This window comes from Onychostruthus taczanowskii, unplaced genomic scaffold (genome assembly GCF_017590055.1).
Source record: "Onychostruthus taczanowskii isolate IOZ18803 unplaced genomic scaffold, ASM1759005v1 scaffold2, whole genome shotgun sequence".
NCBI lineage: Eukaryota > Metazoa > Chordata > Aves > Passeriformes > Passeridae > Onychostruthus > Onychostruthus taczanowskii.
Genome location: NW_024499239.1, coordinates 13,711,951 through 13,734,989, shown reverse-complemented (window position 1 = coordinate 13,734,989; position 23,039 = coordinate 13,711,951). Strand labels below are relative to the sequence as shown.

General features: G+C 36.5%; 1 protein-coding gene across 5 annotated transcripts in view; it reads right to left on the bottom strand.

The window, feature by feature from the left end:
• The window catches only part of KCNIP4 (potassium voltage-gated channel interacting protein 4), a 383,855-nt gene that overhangs the window by 3,019 nt on the left and 357,797 nt on the right, over positions 1 to 23,039 (bottom strand). For all 5 annotated transcript variants that reach the window (XM_041402785.1, XM_041402784.1, XM_041402783.1 and 2 more), the window contains exons 3-7: positions 16,047 to 16,116; positions 11,818 to 11,888; positions 4,391 to 4,498; positions 3,005 to 3,109; positions 2,355 to 2,417 (exon numbers count right to left, since the gene is read on the bottom strand). In XM_041402785.1, the coding sequence (XP_041258719.1) occupies positions 2,355 to 2,417; positions 3,005 to 3,109; positions 4,391 to 4,498; positions 11,818 to 11,888; positions 16,047 to 16,116 (417 nt within the window). The remainder of the gene's footprint in view (positions 1 to 2,354; positions 2,418 to 3,004; positions 3,110 to 4,390; positions 4,499 to 11,817; positions 11,889 to 16,046; positions 16,117 to 23,039) is intronic.

Below are 23,039 nucleotides of genomic sequence, written 5' to 3'. Positions count from 1 at the left end.
GGGAGCGGTAGGGGGGGGTGGGGGGGGGGGGGGGGGGGGGGGTGTCGCATCACCACTTGTCCACCTCATTGCTGCCTTTTATCAATTATTTTAATTTTCTAAAAGCTATAAAAACGTACTCACCCCTGGGGGGTGTAGGGCTTTGCGACATCTTTCCATAACTGCTCCTGAAGGCCTTAAAATAAAGATCCCCTTTTATATTACCTCCTTGCTAAAATTACCTTGAGCTTCATTTCCAGGTTGAGCAAAAGGTAAAACAAAGTTTAACAAGGGTCAGTCCTGGAATGTGCACCTGGCATGGAGCAATTCTGCTTGTGTGTATAGACTGGGAAATGTGAAGATGGAGACCTGCAGAAGTCTTAAAAGAAGATCAGTTCTTAATTGGCAGAGAGACAAAAATTTAGATACTTTTTGTGTCAAAAAAACCGTAGCCACCATTGAAGTTAAAAGCAAGGGAAGGTGAGATAAGTAGCATGATGACAATTGTACTATTCTGTAGCTTTCATTGTGTCTCCATCATGTCCCAGTTGAGAGAGCATCTCTCTCACGTGTATTCTGAATACTTAAAACAGGAAAATAAATCTTCTAACAGACTTGAGGGGCTGAATTGCACTGGATAAGGAGAGCAGGCATTTCCTTACTGAAGGTATTAATTTTCTTTGTAAATGAATCATTCAGCCCATCACCTTAATTGCTGTCATATGCAGATTAATGTGACATTAAACTTCCAGAATGCTACAGACTTCAGCAGGGAAATGAATCTCATCTCTGTTTCTGATGATCACACTGTGTTAGCAGAGGAAATTACTTTTGTTGGTATTGAACAAGACTGACAAGCTGGAACCACGGTCAATGCAACAGAGCACTGCTGACAAATGTGACACTGCCCAGTGCCCGTTGCTAAGGATACACAGAAAAGCCACAGTTAGCAGAGCTCTTGGCTGTCTTTCATCCTCTAAAATCAGTGGATTAAAATCAAACAAAGCATTGCTTACTAGATAGCTGCGCTCAAAAAAGCAACTCCAATGAATAGCTACAGATGCATGTAAAAATAGACTGCTTCTAGAGCATCTTTGAGCATCTAGAGATTTCCCTATTCCAAATAGTTAAAAAACGAAAAAATGCATTAAATGCATTTATCTCGATAGTCTTGTTATTGTCTGTCTCTTTATTACTCTGTTCTTGATATAGAAGATGGAGGGGTTATATTTCTGGTCTCTATCAGCTTTGTATCAATCAGTCTGCTGGGCAAGGTACCAGTAGACCGCTACTAGGACTTCTTAAATGTGTCACTGTAACAAATAGTATCAGGCTTCTTTGCCACATCAATTTACACAATGTAATCAGGCCTATCATATTCCCTGTGTCTAGTGTGATGCTTTACTATACACAACAACCTTGATCTTGGGGTGTCCTGTTAAAACCAAGAATTAGACTTGATGGTCCTGGTACATGCCTTCCAACTGAACGTATTCTACAATTCTATGAACCTCTTATCATGCCAAAGGCTAGTCACTCTTATTTTATACTCTATCATGTTTCTTTTTTCTTGCAATTTTTAACTGAAAAATTAACAGGATTTCCTTAAATTTATGAAAATGCAACTTATCTTTCTTCATATCATCTACTGGTTTGAGAACAGTCTTGTTTCTGAAGGGCAGAGAAGTGAAAACAGTCTGTAACTCCTGCTCCAGAAGTTCTCCATCCTGGCTCTAGGGGCCAGGAGCTGCTGGAAGAATTTCTTTCTTGCTGTCAAGAAATTGACAGCTACTTGGGTAGCATAAAGACTTGTGGCTGATAATTACAATCAGTTCACACCCTTGCCTTGAGAAAATTTGTCTGGTGTTAACTCTTGCCATCCAACACTTTGCAAGCCCCTTGCAGTCTCTTTTTAGAAGGCTTCTCTGCTTATAAGCACATGACAACTCACTGAGAAACTCACCCATGGATGACAAATTTTCAGGCAATATTATTATTGCCATGATTATATGCCAGTTGTGACAGAATGGTGTGACCCAGCATTGGGCAGAAGATAGAAATAATATTTAGCTGAATGTGAAGAAAATTTTTTCCACCAAGTGTAAACAATGCACTATTAAATAGAGAAAGGATATTGGCACAGCTGTCTAATAAGCAATGACACCTTGTATATAACAGCTCTTCTGCAGATTCAGGCCACAAATTTATTTACACTGTTCAGAGTTTCTGTGTAATGGTGTACATAGATACTCTACCTTGGTAAAATGCTGTCTCTGTTATAAAGATCACCCTCACTGACACCCCAGAAATCTGTAAAGAGCTATGATAGAAATAGCCAACAGATATACATTCAGTACTTAACACTGAATACTTACTTTCTGGCAGCTCTCAATGAATTCGTCTATGGTAACTACTCCATCTTTGTTCTTGTCCATTTTCTGTATGAAGAAAAAAAAAAAAAGAAACAGAAAGAAAAAGTATGGGAATTGGGTTTGTGTGGCTAAGCTTTGGTATCAGGAAAGCTACAGGGCTGACTTCTGTGAGAAACTTCCCCCACATGCAGCAGAGCCAATGCCAGCCAGCTCCAGGACCTGCTGCTGGCCAAGGCTGAGCCATCAGGAATGATTCCCTCTTCAGCCCTTTGTTAGATTTTCTCTCCCCTGTTCATTTGAGGTGGGGAGTGAGAGGGAGGCTTTGGTGGGTGCCTGGCATCCAGGAAGGGTCAACCCACCACAGTATGTTTCTCCTCCTGAATTCCTGTGTGAAACAAGTCCTTTTCGTTGTTCATTTCAGTCATAAGTCAGCCTAGGAACTACCAGTCCAAAAGCCATAGTAAGGGAACTATGCTCAAAGAGCTTTTGTTGAAAAAACAGGGTGTGATGAGTAGGTCTGGGAAACTTGGAATGGAACCACAGGGAATAGAAAAGAATTGGATATCTACAGAACTGGAAGGATATGTCATAACAATGAAAATCTTTATCTGATCACAGAGCAGTCTTTTCAGCTTCTGTGTTGTGTGACCTACCTGGAAAAATGTTTCCACATGTTGTCGAGGTGCATCTTCTTTGAGAACAGGATAGGTGCATTTCCCCATCATATCGTATATTGCTTTCATGATATCAAGCATTTCCTACAGAGGAAAAAATTACATTTCTGCAATGTAATGTGCATTTCCCCCAGCACCTCAGAAAAACTTGCACCATTTGGCGAATCCCCAGATGAGCATCCCAGGGTGGGGGGTGCAAGGAGCTGCTGACAGTGCGGGCACCCATCACCCCGAGGGGCTCCTGCACTGCCCCTTCCCTGGCCTCTTCCAGATGACCTTCTACTTGGACACAGTAGTTCTGCTCTTTGACTTCTGGAATGTCCACTGCTTTAACTCAGAACATAATTTTTTAGAATTTGCATTTTAGAAATTCTTAGCAATTCTAGCATCTGATTTAAGCTTTCATAGATGTATGATTTCACCTTTAAATGATTTTTAGTATGTGCAAGTTCATGGATTGTGGGAAGAATCTCCCAATATCTTATGAATAAAAATAAAAGGGAAAAGAAGTTCTGTAATAGCAAGTGAATGGCCAAAGCACATCACCTTCTTAGAACTTATTTTCCCTGAAGAAAATAAAAACACCCATGTACACACTTATGCAGAGTCCTCCTTTTATATTATAATCTTTGACTTTTGAGTGGCTTGTGAAAATTTTAATAATTATAAAAACAAATAATTTGTAGTATGCTAAGAAATTATCCTATACATTACTCTTTTATAATGAACTTGTTTTCTAAAAAGTGCAAAATTATAAGTGTAATTTATATATTTGCATAAATCCCACATAAAAAAAACTCCATATATTTGATCAAATGCTCATTTAGTCTGTAATTTATATATTTGCATAAATCCCACATAAAAAAACTCCATATATTTGATGAAATGCCACTTATTTTAAGTATGTATTTGAATCCTTGCAGAAGAAAAGATGTAGGAATCTTTCTTTATAAATCCTGTTTCAAGTAAAAATTATTAGAAGTAGATTAATAAAATAAGTAACAATTATTATTGCCCACATCCTTAATTAATTTTTGTCCAAATATCCTACCAATCTATTCTAGGAACTGTATGGGCAAATACGTAGGCATAAGTTGGAGCCAACTATTTCTGCACCTATTATGCTCAGAAACATAATTTCTGAAAAATTCTGAACTTTTGCAATTTCTGTAAAGATTTTCTCTTTTCAGTGTTCATATATTCCTTTAAAATGAGACAATTAGTTTAATTTTTAGTGTGTCTAACTTCATAATATCTGATAACTTGTTGACACATTCAATTTGATAATGAAACCATTCTTCTCTGAATGCAGGACTTAGCTAACAACCTTTACTTTCAGTGACTACAGTAAGAAGTAGACCTTACCTCTTTAGTTATATATCCATCCTTATTTATATCATACAAGTTGAAAGCCCAGTTCAGTTTCTCCTGTACTGTCCCTCGGAGTAAAATTGAGAGACCCATAACAAAATCCTAAATCAACAAAAGGTCTTGGTCAGTTTGGAAATGAGCAGTTTTCCTCAAAAACTCAGAAATCCAGAATAATGCATTTGTCAGAAGTATGAAAAAACGTGTTGTTTCAAATTTTTTTGCTTCACTGTGAGTGCTAATGATATCTGGATTAACAATCTAGGCACTATTTCCTACACTTATAATTAATAAGTAAATTGAGTAATTTTCTATAAAATAAACATAATTTTCTGTTAGTGGTTGTATCCTCTGAAAAGCCTAATGTCTCACATAAGCAGTTCCTGTTGAAGTGAATACCAGGAAAAAGCCATCCCCATGGTTTAATGGTCCAAGAAAAGCTCAAATGGTAGTTAGATTTATCTAAGCACAGGAGACCAATTTGGGGAGAACTATGTACTAAGGAACATTAAATTCTTGTTAAATCTCTACCTTGTTAAAGTGGAATATGTGGTTCCCAGACCTCTTAGATCAATCTGCTGCAGTCAACATTTCAAACTTCATGGATGACACTGCACACCTCAATTCTTGTTACCCTTATTGGAAGTGTGATAGGGAATAATAAATATATTATATGTCCATGCGCCATTTTAATGTTTTTGTGACCCACCAATGCTCCATTGCTGCAGAGCTATTCCACAGAAATGAATCAGAAGCTTTTGAGATTATTTATATGTAGTTATAGATTTTTGTTTCATATTAAGTACTGTTTTGACAGCACAAACCTCATTTTTACATTTAGTGAGCATCGTCCAGATTGGAGAAAATATTAGCTCCCATCACCTCTCTTCTATATTTCTCAGCATGTTAGTATTTTCTAAACAATAGCTTGTTTGGGTTTTTTTCCCTAACCATCTCCTGCACCTCTTTTTATTTGATAAGCATATGAACCCATAAATTTGTGAAACTGCCTTCATAATATGTTGAGCAGAATATGGCAAGTACATTTAAATGTGTCTTTCTACATTGCTTGCAATGGCATACAGGAAGTGTTAGAGTAACATTAAAGTAGAGACAATAAAAGTCAAAAGACTTCTTATTTGCACCAGCAAGGTTTTGCATTTTGTCTAATGCAGGAACAATGGAAAAGACTACACTGAGGTTAGACATAAATTTAAAAGGCCTGGTGTACTGCAAAGTCAAATAAATATACCTGATACACTGAAGTATACACAGGTATCATGGACTCACGTGGTCTAGTAGGCACAGACAACTCTCTGACAGCTTCAGTCTTTTTAACAATTCAATTGGCATGCTCTGGGTTTTCTTAGTCTGTCAAAAAATTCTGTCTTATTGGTATATGTGCCCTTTGGGGGAAATGGATACATCAATCTTGAAAGAATTTTGCTCATCTTGTCTACATCTCAGTGACTAGTTGAAGGTCACAGGGTTAAATCTCCAAACAGTCCTTTAACAATGTACTATTAAACATTAAATTGTTCAAGAAATTCAGAACAGATTTGATCACATTACAGCATTAGCAATTAACCTTTTTAATTCAGTACAATGTCTTTAAACCTTTTCTGCATGGTTTTACATTCTTGATGTATCTTCTCCTTAAGTCCTTTTTGAAGGTCCCAGTTGCATTATTTCCTTAGATTATATGTAAGGATTATGAATTTATTTTTATTTAGGCAGAGCAACATTTTTAAAAGTTATTTTATCTAAAATAAATCCATTTTCCTTTTCTTGTTCAATTCTCTTTGTTCCTTTCTGTGATGCACCACCTGTGTTTGCTGGCTTCCCAGAATCATTTCTACCCCTATTTCCAAGGCTACCCTTCTATCATCGGTTTGAAAAAAACCCTCTTGACTTCATATTGTTTTTCACGGGATTGGGGGATTGTTAAAAAGCAGAGACAACTCAAAAACCTTCCGGGTATGTGCTCTAAACATTACAGCAGTGAGTCATCTCCTTCCTTATTGCATCAACATGTTTTGGGATCACACATAATTCAGGTGCATTGCCTTTGTCTGAGTGCTGTGCAGGAGTCATCTCAGGAACAACAGAAAGGATTTTTCATAATAAGGAGTTGTGATGAGCTGGATAAGGACTGGCTAGGATGGGATGTCTTTTCTACATACTCAGTTTCAAGCAACTGAAGAACACAGTAATATAATCACACAGAAATATAGTATCTGATTCAGTGGATATAGCCCAAATCCACAGGATATTTTGGGCTAGAGCATTGAACAGGACAATGCTCTGTACAGTGAAAGGCAATGTGTGTGTCAGGAGCAGTGCAGCCATTCCAGCTGTTAAACTAAGAATCCAGTGCAGAAAACCACAGTAAAGCAGCAGTGCAGAGGGAAGCAGCTAAACTCAGGGAGCAGCTCCCATCTTTATGCATGTAACCAACAACTCAGTGATGCACGAATCTGGCACACAATTTAGCAAAGAGCATCAATACAAGTCCCTATTACCATATTAGAGCACTTAGATGCTGTTTTCCGTCCTGGTTTAGACATATAATTTCTAGGGAGAGAGGAATTCTACTTTTAGAATCTGGGGTTTTTTTAAAGAAAATTTCACTATGCTCTGATACATACATCCTCTGAGAATGCCCCACTGCCCACTGAGAGGGATAGTCCTGCTCAGCTGAGCACCTAATGGAGACAGGTGCATCTGATCTAGGATGACAAAAGAGCCTAAAACAGGAAGTCTGAGCTGAGACAGCTCTAAGTTGGGTCTTTCTTCAGTGTGTGATAGTGAAGTTAGAAACACAAAAGTCTCTGCCTTGGGACTTGCCTTTACTCTTTTCCACAACTTCCTGTTTGTTTGAAACTTGCCAGTTTCCTGCAGAGCATGCTAATACCTGTTAAGACCTACTTCTGTGCCTAATTTTGATTCTTCAGGAAAGGGAGATGTCTCACTGAAGGGTTGCAAAATGCAGTGTCATTGCACCTGTACCAGAGCCTCTGTGTACTCCGAGCCTGCTGACATTTCTGTTCTGCCCTACAGCGGTAGAGAATGTCTGGTTGTGATCTGGGATGAACTTGTATTTGTGGGTTTTTTTCAGCAGTGATTAATTATCTCCTAGCAAGGTTGTTGATGACTTTCTGATTGCTTTATCTCTCAGTAAATCTTTGGGGATAATTACTTCATTAATAAATTAATTAACAAGCTTATTAGTGTGCTGTCTCAAATCTATAGCAAAGCTTAAAATTATTGACCTGGTCATGTGTTTCTTTATGTCTTTTTCAAGGCCAGAAGTAGGTAGGCAGGAACCTTAATCCATTTTTAAATTTATATTTTAGGATTTTGAAAAGGAATCAAGTAGTGTCACGGAAGTGGTGGAGGCCTGGTGTATGTAAAACAAAGGTCACAGAGAAGGAACTGCTCCCAAAAGGAAATGCATTTCTTTGTAGCTACTTTAAATCAGATGGTGTTAAAATGCTTATGAGATCACACTTGTACTAAGAAAAATTAGCTCATTTCATGACATGGACAAACCTTATTGTGTTGAACCCACAGAATCATGCTTGTGAACCTCATTAAATTCAATGAGGCCAAGTTCAATATCGTGCACCTGGATCAGGGCAAACCCAAGCTGAAATAAAGGCTGGGCAGAAAATGGATTTAGAGGAGCCCTGAGGAAAAGGACTTGGGGATATTGGTTGATGACAAACTCAACATGAACCAGCAATGTGTGCTTGTGGCCCAGAAGGCCAACCATGACCTGAGCTGCATCAAAAGAAACACAGCCAGAAGGTCAAGGAAGGTGATTCTGCCGCCCTTCTCTGCCCTCATGAGACCCCACCTGGAATACTGCCTCCAGCTCAGGGGCTGAATGACATGGACCTGCTAGAACAAGTGCAGAGGATTGGAGCACCTCTGCTATGAAGATAGGCTGAGAGAGTTGGGCTTGTTCAGCCTGGAGAAGATTCCAGGGACAACTTAAAGCACCTCTCATTACCTGAAGAGGGCCTACAAAAGAGCTGGGGAGGGACTCTGCACAAGGACATGTAGGAACAGGACAAGGGGGAATGGCTTTAAACTGACAATTAGCTATTAGGAAGAAATTCTTCACTGTGAGGATGGTGAGACACTGGAACAGGTTGCCCAGAGAATCTGTGAATGCCCTGTTCCTGGAAGTGTTTAAGGTCAGGTTGGATGAGGCTCCAAGCAACCTGGTCTAGTAGGAGGTGTCCTTGCCCATGGCAGGGGGGTGGGAACGAGATGATCTTCAAGGTCATTTCCAATCCAAGGCATTCTATGATTCTGTGAATTAGTTAACCTCTGCCTTCATAATAGCGCCATAGACACTACTTTTATTATTAATGAAATATGAAGTTGTGTTTGATCTTAAGAACTGTACTCCTCTAGAGAAGTGAGTTAGCATGCTTGCTAATTTATTACCCAATATAAGTTTGGTTTGGATTAAATATGACAGAAGTCTTTAAACATCTCCATTGTGTTTGGGCACAGCATTGTGCTTTAAGGCACTGAGAATTTGTGGGATTATTGAATGACTTTCAGCAAGGTCACATTTAGAACAACCTTAATCTGCATTTACAACAAATGAAGGATCCTGATTTGGATATTTGCACGTGTGTGCAATGAGCTTTATATATAAATATATCTAAAGTTAATTAGCCTCTATTTTTCTGACCATGTAAATAGCTTTGAGGCCAAATCTTCATTTTGGCTCAATGACAATATACATGCAGCAAATGAAAACCTTGCTTTTATATCCGTCTCTGTCTAATGAAAAAAAGAACTTCACTAATACGCCCAAAGAGCCCCAATAGTTGGGTCACTGGGTCTTCAGAAACTCTGTCATATAAAAACAAATCTAGTTCACAAAACTAATGAAATAAACTAGTCTCAATACAATAATGGGATAAGGAGAAATAAATTCAAGCACCTAATTTTATAAGTCTGGTTTTTATGCTATATAAATCCTTGACTTAGAGATCCTGGCTCATTACCAAAGAGCATACAGATTTAGGGATGACAAAATTCTACGGACCAAGCAATCTCACCAAGAAATGTCAGTTGAGGTGTACATTTAAGTAGTTGTGCTCAGATCTAACTTTTCATTGTTGATGGTTGAAAATTTGAGGAAAAAAGGGCAAAAAGGGCAAAAAGCTAAAGCAATTTCTCTTTTTTTCACTGAAACTCCAGCTACCACTGCTTCATGGGAAATTGAGAGTACAACGCATAAACAAAAAGTCATTTTTATCAACAAAATAATTTTGCTGCCATTTCAGATTTTGATAATCTTTTTTTTATACAGAAGATAGCCAGAGTGTTTTCATCATAGGTAATTATATAAAATTGTACTTACTCCTACACTTCGATATAGAAAGTACTTTGGAAAGAATGATTATTTTTTTCCTCCAAACTACTAAACTACTCTACTTTTTAAGCTGTTTACTTTTGTTGTTTTTCTAATGGAAATTAGAAAACTAGAATAAAGATTGGAATAGAAAAAAAATGGCACAGCTGCACCTGGGATTAAAAGGAGCAGTATAAAAATGAGATTATTGCATTTTGCACATTTCGCAATATCTTCTTCTACATTTTGCAGCTATTTTCATATAACTAGGAAAAAAAACCCCATACATTTTTAACTTCAGGAGGATGCTTTTAGAATGGCCATCATGCAGCTTGTAAGTATAATGTTGCTACAAGGACACAGAAGCAAGAGTCTTTTGACAGCAGTAGAGTTATGCTGGATTCAAACTTAGTGCAAATAATATGAAAGTCTGGATCACTCATGTCTGCCTTGATATTGAACAAAAGTTCAGCACTTCTGCTTTTTATTTTCCTAATTCATTTTATTCCAAAGCCCTTTTTTCATGCACAAACATTCACTCTGAGATAATCAAAACACTCTAAATCCAGTGTATTTCTTAAGACTTTCTGCCTGAAATACAAGTGTCAACAAATTGACCAGAAACGATACAAAAGATTTCTTTTGTTCCCATTCTTTTAAATGATAATTGCAGAAATACTTTTCATCTACTCTTTCTAAAAATAATTTTTCTCAATGTGCCTGCTTGTTGCTATAACTGAAAGAGGGGAAGCTTAAGTTAGATATACAAAAGAAGTTCTTTACTGGGAGGGTGATGAGGCACTGGCACAGGCTGCCCAGAGAAGCTGCGGATCCCCCATCCCTGGAAGTGCTCAGGGCCAGGTTGGACGAGGCAGCTTGGTCTGCTGGGAGGTGTCCCTGTCCATGGCAAGGGCTTTGGAACTGAGTGATCTTTAAGATCCTTTTCAATGCAAACCATTCTATGATTCTGTGATTAGATCAGAAGAATCCTTGCATATGAAGCCTATGTACAGAAGACATGAATTAATCCTCCATTCCTTCTCCTAGTTTCACATAGATTCCACTGACTTCTTCTGCCTGGAAAAAGGCAGATAGGGTTTGTGGGGTTTTTAAATAAATGCAAATAGTGATAAAACCAAATCTGATTATAGTCTTAGTTTAGGGTATAGATTTCTGATCACTGCACCTGACTGGCAAGTCTTCTTCCTCTTACATCAATTAATTATTTTTATATTAAAAAAAATCTGTATGACCTCAAAACATCATTCACTAAAATAAATCATAAAAACATGTACAGGAAATTTCATTAAATTTGAAGTCAGTGTATTATCACAATCCAATCAAAAGTTATAAGGAAATAATTAGTTCATTGTAATCAAAACCAAAGAAAATATGACAAAACAAACATATCCTTGTGCAACTGAACACTCTTTTTTTTTTTTTTTTTTTTTTAATTCTACAGCTTAAAATATTATCTCCTTTGCAGTATTTTGTACACCCTGTTCTCATCTGCAGTATTGCAGTAAGGTCCCCTTTTTCCATATTACATTGTGTGGATGACATCAGCCTCACCAAGGAAAGGCAAAGCTGGGAAAAAAGACTGGGCAGTTAAATTGAGGAAGAATGAATTTCCAGCTCTTGTGCTTTTAAAACATTTGCTTTAAAGGCTTTTTCTAGAACTTTCTGGAAACTAAGTATGAAAAATACGATTTTGGCTGAGTCATCCCCATAACATTAGTTGTAGTTCAGAGATCTCATCTTGCAAAGGCAGAGAGGAAGAACTATTTTAGGTAACTTGTGTATAAATTGGGTTACCTTTTAAATTGACAGATTTATTAAGATATTATGTAGTAGCACAGTCTGAGTTACTGTTATGGAATATATAACTGTAAAGTAAAGACTTTTGTTATTACATTGGAAAAACTTGAAACTTGAATCACATCAGCTAAATTTTTCCTAATGTGAGCCAGCCACCAAACTGGACTTCATTACAAGGAATGCCAAAGTATGCAATTTTGTAGAAATAAGCAATGGCAGCACTTACCTCAAAACTTACAGATCCATTGTGATCAGTGTCAAATGCATTAAACAGAAAATGTGCATATGTTGTGGAATCTAAAATTTAAAGCAGAAAAAAGATTCACAGTAAGTACATCCTATTTAATAAAATTGAATTTAATTCTATTAAAACTCTTTGGTACTGAGATACATTTGGATATATATACCAAATTTATATTTTGAGATATATACCAAAATATATTTTGAGATATATTCCAAAATTTCACAGCAAGACTAGATTTTCAATGAAATTTAAACTTCCTTTTTTGGCAGGAGAGGAGGGATAAGTTATAAGTGCAAAGAAAAATTCTGTTCTGGAATATCTCTATTCATTTTTATTCTTGTGCTTGCTAATCATTGATAGCTGAGCAAATAGCAAAGATGACATATTATTGTACTCTGAAACAGCCTGTTTTAACAGGAAGACTGACTGTGACAGGGATCACATGCCTACAACAGAGAATGTGCTTATTTGCTCCCATTAAATGAGGGAAGCAGACACTGCCCTCACTGCTCTGTGTTTTTCTCTGCACACAGATCTGTTCTCCAGGTTGAAGCTGATCTTGTCAGAAAGCTGCTGCTGCTATCGGTTCCTATGCTCACCCACAGGTGAGAGGAAATCCTCTCCTGAGAAGCAAATTCTTAAAGCTGGCTTGCTGCTGAATTCCCATGATCATGGCATTAGGGCTTGGAAAAATTGGCTGTGACTCACTAAATGGTCAGTAAGACTCTGAAAGATGACCTTAAACAAATTATCCCTTCACTATTTGCATACTTTCCAAACCTCCTCCCCAGTGCATATTGACTCATTTCAGAAACACAAGACAGCATGAATATAAATCTGTCAAGACTGTAACTTTTGTAAAGATCCATCCTTCTATTTCCAATGAATGCCTTCTAAAAGGCACAACCTGCTCCAGGAGTAATATATTGTAAGAAGAGCACTTATGCAGAGAAAGCCCTCTGGATGTGAGGTAAAAGCTGCTGGGGTTAAGGGAAGTCAGCTGTCCTCAGTGTTTTTCCTTCCCTCAAAATTAGTCCAAATTAATGAAGCATGAGGACTTGTTTATTTTTAATACTCACTTCTCCCTTTCTACCTCATATGTTTACAATAATTTTATGCTAATTAACATTAACCTCACAAATTATTAATAAAGGGCAAAATGTCATGAAATCAGCATCCCCTTGCAGAACAAACTTCTCCCTCTCATGGAAAAACCTGATCAGTGCTGAAATGCCATTTTCTGATTTCTTGGCACTAAACAATTTTACCTTTTATATCAATCCTGCAAACCTTTATTTTTCACAGCCCAAAATACTGTTTTGTATTAAACTGAGCAATAGTCTGGTAACACTCAGCGAAATGCCACCTTGACTCTGAGGAAATAAGTAAAACAAAACTCAAAGCTTTGTGCTTCACAGACTAAGACCTGATATTTGTAAGAAAACTCTCTAGTCTTACTTCAATATGTTTCTTTTGAGACAATCATAACAAGAAAAAACTGCAATCTTTAAAACCTGTCTGTTAACACGTTTTCAGAGAATTAAATCCCCACCACCACTATCTGAGAGAGTCATCCGTTCTTCCACGTGTCCAGTAACCACTGTAATTGCTTAAACACAGCTTGGCAGACACAATCACACTTCAGCTGAAAAATGTAAATTTGTTGACTACAGTTTATATTTAGCATTTTAATAGTCATATTTTCTATAATCTACTGAGCCTTCTGTTGTGCAACAGAATATACTATGGAAATCATCTTCAGGGAAAAAATGTCTTACAGAGGTATAATTACTGTAAAAGGAATTTTAAATACCTTCCTATTCTCTTGGCACCCATTTCTTAAAAAAAATCTGAAATATTATTTTCTGTCAATGTACAGAAAACAGAAAGGGATTTTAATTATGTTGCACATACATGATACAATATACTACTTTTTTTGTATGATGGTATATGAAAAAAAGTCCCTAGTTGAAAAATATTTTTTCTGGTAACTCCTCTGGGAAAAAAAAAATCATAACTAGTAGGCTAATTTGCTATTTTAACAGGTTGAGAGAGGAACTGCTCTTAAATCAGAATTCCCTTGAAAAACACCATCAAAGCATTTTAAACATCAGAGACCAAAAATGTTAATCATTCATTACACAGGGAAGAGTATGACTTATCAAACTACAAGCATGATCTAATTTGTTCAGAAGTGATCAAAGAGTGTAATAATTACTCAGTGTGTGAATTCTTAACCATGGCGAGCTTGCCTGAAGAAAAATCCCAACTTTAATTTCAGGAGATCCACTGCAAAAATGCAGGGGGTATATTCATTCACCTGTATGGCAGTGAATCTAAAAAGAAGTTCCTGGAGTGCCCTTTCTGGCATGGAAAGCTTTTGACAAAGCTACTTTTGCCTTTTAAAATACATTGCTTTTGCTGCAATCCAGTGTCATTTCCTTTCCTTTGTAACTCTTGAGGCACCTTGTGCTATTTGTAATCCTCCTGTACCTGTCCTGTCCTGGACAGTCTTGGAAGTTGCTTGAGGAAGTGACTTGTTCGATGACATTGAAAAATTTCTTTGGTTGTCCTGAAGATTAAAATCTTATAGACATAATTTTGTTTGTTCAGATATGAATTATGTATTGAATATATGAATTGTCATAATGATACATTGTGTTGTACCTGGTTTTTCATGACACAGACAATTGGAGCACAGACTTACATGTTTTAATTTGGGGAAATCTTTCAGGATTCTTCTTTCCTCTTTAATACTGGGATATACATAAAATCATTATTTTAAGAACATCTGAAATTTAAAGGCCTCAGCTGGACACATTATTTTGACAAGACCTTAAAGATTTAAGATAAAGATAAAAATAAGATAAAGAACTCAGTCTGGTTTCTTAACTAGACATCCCAGTGCAGTTCTCACCTCCTCCTCCAAAGGATGCCACTGCCCTAAATGCCAGAGGAGCAGAAGGATCAGCATTAACACCAGGAATAGGGGTAGAAATTAGTCATTCCATATGTATCTATTTTAACTACATTAATAGTTTTTCTTCTCTGTAACAACTAGATCTGGAATAATACAGATCAGTCTTTTAAGATTACATTTACTCTCACAATATCTTTTGACTTCACTTTTAGAACAGATGTGCATTCTCTTTGCCCATAAAGAGACAACAGGAAATATGATAGATTTTTTATTAAGTGTAGTAAAGGTGTAGTAAATCACATAGAATTGTTTTCACTACCCAAGGGTAACTACAAAATATAATATTTCAAACTGTAATTGTTAGCTTGGTCTAAAAGTTTACAAAGAGAAACAATCAGTAGGCAGGTCAATCCTTCTAGCCTTTTGTTCATTCCTATTGAGTGTGCCTGCTTCCTAATGATTTCAGAGATGGTAATCTGCAATTAATGCTGCCCTTTACCTTCTAGGTCTTTATTCAAAATAAAACTAATGGGGAGACATTTTGTTCCTACCAATTTATATGGGTTTTTAAATAAAAAATGAAAAGAAGGAGCTCTGAACAGTTCCAGAGAAATATAAAAATCTCAAGAGCTCTGGGAGAAGTTGAAGAGGTGGGATTGAAGGGTTGTAGGAGAATATGAAGAGGGGTAACTGAATAGCAAATGCAAGAGGAAAAAAAGAGAGGAAAAAAAATCCAAATTGAAAGAATAATAAGGTTCAAGGAAAAAAAAACCCAAAATGTTACACATTTTTGTGTTACCTTCATTGCACTAAATGATAATGGAAATGAAAAATAATAAAACTCCTGGAAATCAGTTAATTGAAATCAAGGTTAGCATTTAAGAAGAGAAATGCCATAGAATTAAATGGAGGGTTCTGCTGTTGATATGAGAGGGTACCTGCAGTGCCTCCTACAGTTCCTCTTACTGTGAAAGGGTTTTTTTGAGTAAAAGAGAATGGGCAAGAATTTTTAGAAAGCTTAAAGAAAAGTAATCTACTCAGAGAAACTTGCTTTTTAATGGTACCCATTACAGGTAGTTCCTTCATAACAGAAGACTGACTTCATGTAGACACCATTGCATTTCATTGAGAAATTCAGACTTAAAAATGTGTCCAACTATCAAGGAAGTACCTCTTGAGTTCAGACAGAGCTTGAGGGAGCACTCTTGTTAATTTGAGCAAGAGGCTCTTTTGTCAGACTTGGGAACTAGCAGACATGCTGCAGTACTAATTATGTCTGCCAAGTACTTACCTCCCTGTGGAAAGAACTGAGAGTAAATCTCTTTGAAGGTTTCTTCATTGACAACACCACTGGGGCATTCCTGGAAAAAAGTAAATGACAAGAAATGAATACCATCCAATCTGGTCCACTCTGCTGAGTGTTCAGGAAACTGACCCCAGCATGTGTGTGACTGACACATTGAAATGTGTGACTTTTCACTTTCAATCATTATTAATGCACATTATCACACTGAAGTATCTTCCTAAAGAAATCCCATGAGACAAAAACTCCTTCTATGCCATGGATATCAACTTCATTTGAGACCTGAGTGACACAGGTGGGCAGCAGCCACGGTGCCACCTGAGTGGAGCTGTTGCTGGAGCTGTTGTGCCACCCATGCCGTGAGCGGTCCTCTCCCAGCTGCAATCAGCATTTGCACGGCATGGAAGTCAAGCAGGAATGTAAACACTTAGGTATTGCTGATAGAACACGCAGTCACATTCTACTGGAAGAGTTCTATTCAATGAATTCAAAAGATCCTGCCACTGAAGATCTTGTTCAGACCTTGCAGATCCTTTTGCCTCTTTACACCTTTTTCATAAACTGAAATATGTAACACAGAATATGTAGGAAGTTTCTGAATAGAGTGACTACAAAGAAAATGAAAGGAAGTGAAGGATAAAGAGGGTTAAACCAATGACTTATGCAAAGAGGTAGGAAAAGCAGAAGGAATACTGTAATTGTTTACTATGTCAAGCATAAATATCCAAGACCAGAGAGCTGATTTCTAATCCTGATTTTGCCAGACTGAACAGAAGATTTTGGGCAATGTACTTAATTCTTTTTAAGTCTTACTTCCTTCTTTAATGTAAAAAAAGGGGTAAAAAGCCAGGTATGTTTTTTAAAAGAAAAGGGCTTTTAGAAACCAAGGGGAAAAAAAAAAAGGCAAATTAAGCTTTAAGGCTCATACATTTATTTTTGACTATTATCATGCTATTTGGACTGAGGACTCAAACATATGTCCTCCTAGTCCTAAGCTCAGGAAAATTAATAGCTGGAAATGGAGATCAAGAGTAGTGTACCATCTTTTACCAGTGTAACAACATCTCCTGTGAGAAAAAAATAGTATTCCAATTAGATCAAATAAAAACCACTGAGATATTCATAGTTCTGTCACCTGCTAAGAAACAAATAGTGTAATCTCTAATTGAGAGACAAATGCATGGTCTGAGAAGGTCAGGTCTAGGATTATCATGTTTTATGTCAATTATCCATAGCTAAATCAGCTTTTCATCATAACTAAACACATACAAACATATAGAAAGAAAGAATTCTGTTCAATCAAGAAAACAGAAACAAACATGAGTGTCAGAGATACACATACAAAATTATTTATCCCTGGGCACAGAGGCTGTCACTGATGCAGGCAGAGCTAGAGCTCAATAAGATTAAATAAATACTGACTGCTGAGCCACACTGCCTTTGGAACCAAAGCCTTTGGGGAATGGGAGGAACAGCGAAATGAAACTCCACCCTTCATTAGGTAAGGAGCAATCCATAATTGAGGAGGCATCTCCCTGTCTGTCACGTCTTTGGGTATGAGGGCCCTCTAAAACATCTCTCTCTCTTACCAGCTACCCAAAAAGACTGTAGTCAGATAGGCCGCTGTCTCTATGGTTTCTAATAAGTTTACAAGTAACAAGCAATAGGACAAGAGCAAATGGCCTCAAGTTCCCCCAGGAGAAATTCAGATTGGATATAAGGGAAAATTTATTTACTGAAAGGGTTATCAAGCATTGGAATGGGCTGTACAGGGAAGTGTTTGAGTCACCATCCCTGAAGATCTTTAAAAGCGTGTAGGTGTGGCACTTGGGGACATGGTTTAGTTGTGGATTTGGCAGTGCTGGGTTAATGGTTGGACTCAATGACCTCAGTCATCTTTGCAACCTTGATGATTCTATGATTTTATGATTCTACTATGCTTCTTGTCTTTGGGAAGCCTTCTGGAGTTGTATAAGAGCATGCAAAAGAGCAGTATTTTTACTTGGATTCAAAGCACAATAAAGAAAACATCAGTGAATTCTTCAGATACTCATAGAAATAATATTATAGCTATTCAATGTAGAAAATGTAACAAAAGTATTTTACAACCTCCTCTTCCAAGCATATAATGGTATATGATCTGTGTCATTCCCAGACCTGCAGGAGGAAGAATAAACAGCCTTTACCCTGAGATGGGCATGAGCATGAGAAAACAATGCAGCATTTCAAGATTTAGAAAAAGAGGCAGTGGCTTCTTTCTGCTCTGCTGGCAATTTTTTTTTTCAGAAAAGAAAAAAAATAGCTGGACACATTTTGAAGGAATTAAAGAGAAAACCTGTATTTTTGTACAGGTCAGATGTTGCCTTTTTTTTTTTTTTTTCCTCAGAAGATTAATAAATAATGGATAACCAAATACATATTTAAGGTCATCTAACTCTATGGCTTATTAACATGTAAAACAATTTTTTCCCTTTTCCTTGGCTAACGAAGACATTCAAACTATACCAATTTTGCAAAGAAAGCACTCCCCTTTTTTACAGGAAATGCCAACAACTCCAGCTCTCTGGGTGCTCAGTCTGAAGCTCTGAAGACTGAAAGTCCCATTTCCTGACTGCATTTAAATTTTGTGATGTTAGAGGAGAATTAAGGATACTCTGCAAAAATCGATATGATTTATTATTTTTTACTTCAAAATAAGCTGGCAGCCTTTGTTATTAGAGAAATGCATGATCTACATGCCTCTTTTAAAGGCAGTCCTTCTTTTTTTCCATTGCTTAATAAGCTCTGGTTTCACCACACTGTTTGAAAGAATCATTGCCTGAAAAGGCAACCTACTTTCAGGTTCAGAGAATTCTATACTTCAGAGAATTATACTGAAGCAGAGACTGGAATGACATTTTGAGTTTCTCTAGCTTGTCCCTCTGTAGCTTCCTCTGTTCTTTGCCACAGCATTGCCAGCAACATTTTACCTTTCCCATCCTTGAAGGTCTGTAGAAATGGTGTCTTAAGGGATATTCATTAAAAATCTAAGATGTTAGCCAATTACATTTACCAGAAATATCCACTCAAACTTTTCTTTCTTTAGCATGCATCTTTCCTCTGAGACTCTACATGACAGGGAACACTTCTGATCTTGAATAATTTCATTCTAAAAATATATGTGGTATGTGGCCAACATAATTTACCTCCATAACTGTACTTTTCTTGACTCATAAATCTGGCTTTATTGTGTTTCTCAGGAGATTTGTGCAGTTCAGGGAAAGAGATTAAATATTGTAATTGTTAAGTACGCCCCAAGGTTTTATGTCAAGCTATTGCTGACTTCTTCCACTGTACCAACTACAATTAAAAAAAATCTATCTAACCTTTCATTAAACTCTTATAAATGAGAGGGAAATAATTAAATAGTTTGAAAGTAAAATGTGAGGCTTATTTAAACAATTTCCTATATTTCTTTCCTTGATCTGAATATAGTTTATTTTGTTACAGCAAATTTCTGTTTGATGATCTTTTAAAATTCGATTAATGTACTAGATTTTCCTTCTGAAGAATAAAAAGGAGGGAATTTTCAGCTTGAACTGAATTCAGTTCTCTCTCTTTTAAAAAGAAAATAATATAAACTGACAAACTGACAGAGAATAATAAATATGATTCTGGCTTTTGATGATCTCTCTTGCTTGCAATTTCACTGCTGGGAAATTACACCTCTAGCACATGGTCTTATGAACCACTCCAAACCCCGTAAATTATTTAGCCTTATACTGTCTACGACAACTCTCCTTCAGTATTTTTTAAAATACTGCAGTAGGTGATTCTTCTTTACTATCTAATTAACAATCTTTTCAGACAAGAGGCAAACCAAGAAGACACAAAACCAGAGAAATAGTGAAAGGTAGAAAAGATAATGAAGGAGAAACAAACTCAAAGCTCAGACTTTTGTCTGCATAACAATTAAATGATGGATAAAGCTGGAGTTTTGGCAACTTTGAATATCTTGCAGTTATAGAATTTTGCATGACAAATTTCCCATTGCATGCTCCATCTGCTGTTTCAGTTTTCATACTGCTTTGTTTTAGATACATGTTCATGTCCATTGATTTAAATATCTTCCCTTTTTGCATGTACTTATATGCTCTATGTGCATGTGCCTTTTAGGACTATGCCTTCAGCCTTCTTCTCATTCCTGCTGTCAAATCTGATCAGATACTTTCCCCTAAGAAATGTAATTACTTCATTGATTTGATTTAATTAGTTTCTATAATTCAATACATTCATTCATGGGTATTGTAGCCATTTTACTTGGGAATACTTTTAGAATTAAAGATGTATTTACTACATACCAACAGGGCTAAACTGAAATTTTGACCTACCTTAGAACTGCATGACAAGAATAAATAAATTTGTTATTTATTGTAAATTAAAAACCAAATAAATTTGTAATTTTGTAAATAACTTCCTGGTAGTAAATATAAATAAACTTGTCCATGTTATATTCATCAGGGACAGATTTCATAGCCTTTATTTTGAAGTGAGGTCAAGTGTGATAAATTTTCTGCCTTGATAGTACTCTTAGAATACAGGGTTCACTTTTGGTACTGGATTATTTAATAAAAAACACAGAACACATATCAGAAATTATCTTTGTGAAAAGATAATGTGACTGACATTTCTGGAGTGCTGATCACACTACTGGCCAACACAGAAGAACCACCAAGAGCAGGGTAAAAATCCTGCAGCAGCTAATAAAAGTGAACTTTCTCTAGCAGGACTTCAAAGGAGATGATGCAAACAAAATGAGGTGTCTGGGGGAGAGAAGGTTTTGAAGTTGTTAAAAAGAAAACAAGTGTAGTATAAAAAATATCTCAAAAGATATGCTTAAAATAGATGCCATGCACTAGCCTGTGAAGCAGTTTCAGAAACCTAATTCAGAGAAAAACCTCTCTCTTGAAATATTTGAAATGTGGCTGAACAAAGCACTAGAAATTAAGACTGGAAAAAATCTGGGAATAGTCAGACAGTTCAAAAGACTTTTTCTCATTAATACAGATTTTAAGAAATCACAGACAACCATATTTATGCCCCTTTTCTTCTTTCTTTTTCTTTAAATTCTTCTAGAAGAATAAAGAACAGAAGACTATGTGGGGAGAAGAGAGACGCTGTTTTTCTGCCCTAGATGTCCCCAGGAGAGAAACAAATTCACAGAGGTGAAAATACAAGCTAAGTATTTTCCATTAGGTTTTGGTAAATTTAAAGGGGTTACTTCAACTGAGAACTAAAAGGAAAACCCCCATGTCTTTTTATTCTATTCTAGACAGTAATTTCTTTGATCAGCTTCTTTCAGCTGGTGCCTTCTGGACTGCTGCATTGTCAGTATTTGGGCTCCTGCATTTAAACACCTCTTTTTGAAACTACCTGAAGGACAGAAACACTTTGTTTCCTTTGTATAGATTTATCATTCAGCATGTCAGCACATCAAATGGGAGCTCTGAGGAAGTTTTTAGGAAACCATGAGATAATTGCAGTGACTACAGAAGACTTGGCTCTTCTGAGCAGGCAGTGACATTATTCACCCAACCCTGTGTTCTCCTTGAGCTTTGCTGTTTGCCTGCTGTAAAAGCCAGTTTGTCAAGGCACTGGGAGGATGATTGGCAGGACAGTGTCTCAAACTACTCACAAAGGATAACAATTTGCTTTATTTTATCTTTACACCTATCATTTTGGGGTCTGCCCAGGCCTATGCTATAATGGAACAAGTCCAGACCTTACCTGCTTTTCTTCTGAAAGGCTGCTGAAGGAGCTGCTGCTCATTACTAAGAAACATGCAGAGACAAGAAGAGCAGAGACTGCCAAGGGATGGGTAAAGGACAATTTTGAACACGTGCTTCAGGTGCCCAGTCAAGAGTATTGGCTCAAAGCCTTTCCTACTTCATAGGAGAGTTGAATCCCAGTATACTAACATGTGTAAGGCACATGAAGATAATCAGAGAGCAGAAATTGTAAAGCTCAAAATAAAAGGTGTTATGAGGGTTTTAAATTTTTATTTATTACACTACTGGAAATTAGTTTTTATGAAAAATTTAAGGCCAGAATTAATATGCTTTTCATATGTGGAATATTGTCCCTAATATGTATAACAATATATGGTATACATATGAATATATTTATAATTATCTATTTCTAGTTTGATGGATTTTTCAGTCATTTTCTCTAATAAATAACCTATGTTATTGAAAATCAACTTAATTATATTGAACTCAATTATACTAAAAATCACTGGTGTTTTCAGCTTCAATTTTCACTTCTATATTTTTTTTATTAGGAAAGGGACAGGTAATAATTTAACATCCTGTCTCTTGAAATGGAATTAGTTCTTGGTTTTCTTTTTTTAATTTGATTTCTCATGCTAGTTTTCTCGGGAGTGGGCTATAAAAAAATCACTTTCACGACACCTCTTTTTTATTGAAAAAAATATTTGGTTTGCATTTTTTAGAAATAACTTCTCTGCCATCATATAGAAAAATGTTGTAAAAAAAGTGATGAACGATGAAATATGTGTAACCAAAACTGTATCTTGGATCAGATTTGTTTACTTCAGGAGAGCCCAAATATCTCCCTAAGACAGTTTGCTATTTTCATTTATTGCAGAATCAACCCCTATAGATAAGAAGACAAAAGAACATACTCTGGTCTTGCATCCTTGAATATAGTTGTGAGCCTAGAGAGCTAATAGTGATGGTGGGAAAGAAATATTTTATCCAGTCTTTATAGAAGCTGTATGGGATGAAAGACTTACAGAGTAATGGTTAGGGAAATGGTTAGGAACAGTTAGGGACAGCTACCTCAGAAAGTCTTTTGTCCCTACTCTTAAATCTTCTGATGAATTTGCCTATTTGGTTACCAGTGTAAAGCTTAAGCTATTTTATAAGACTCAAAAGAAAGAAGGCAGACCCAAACAGAGAGCACTAATTACTGGGTCTAAAG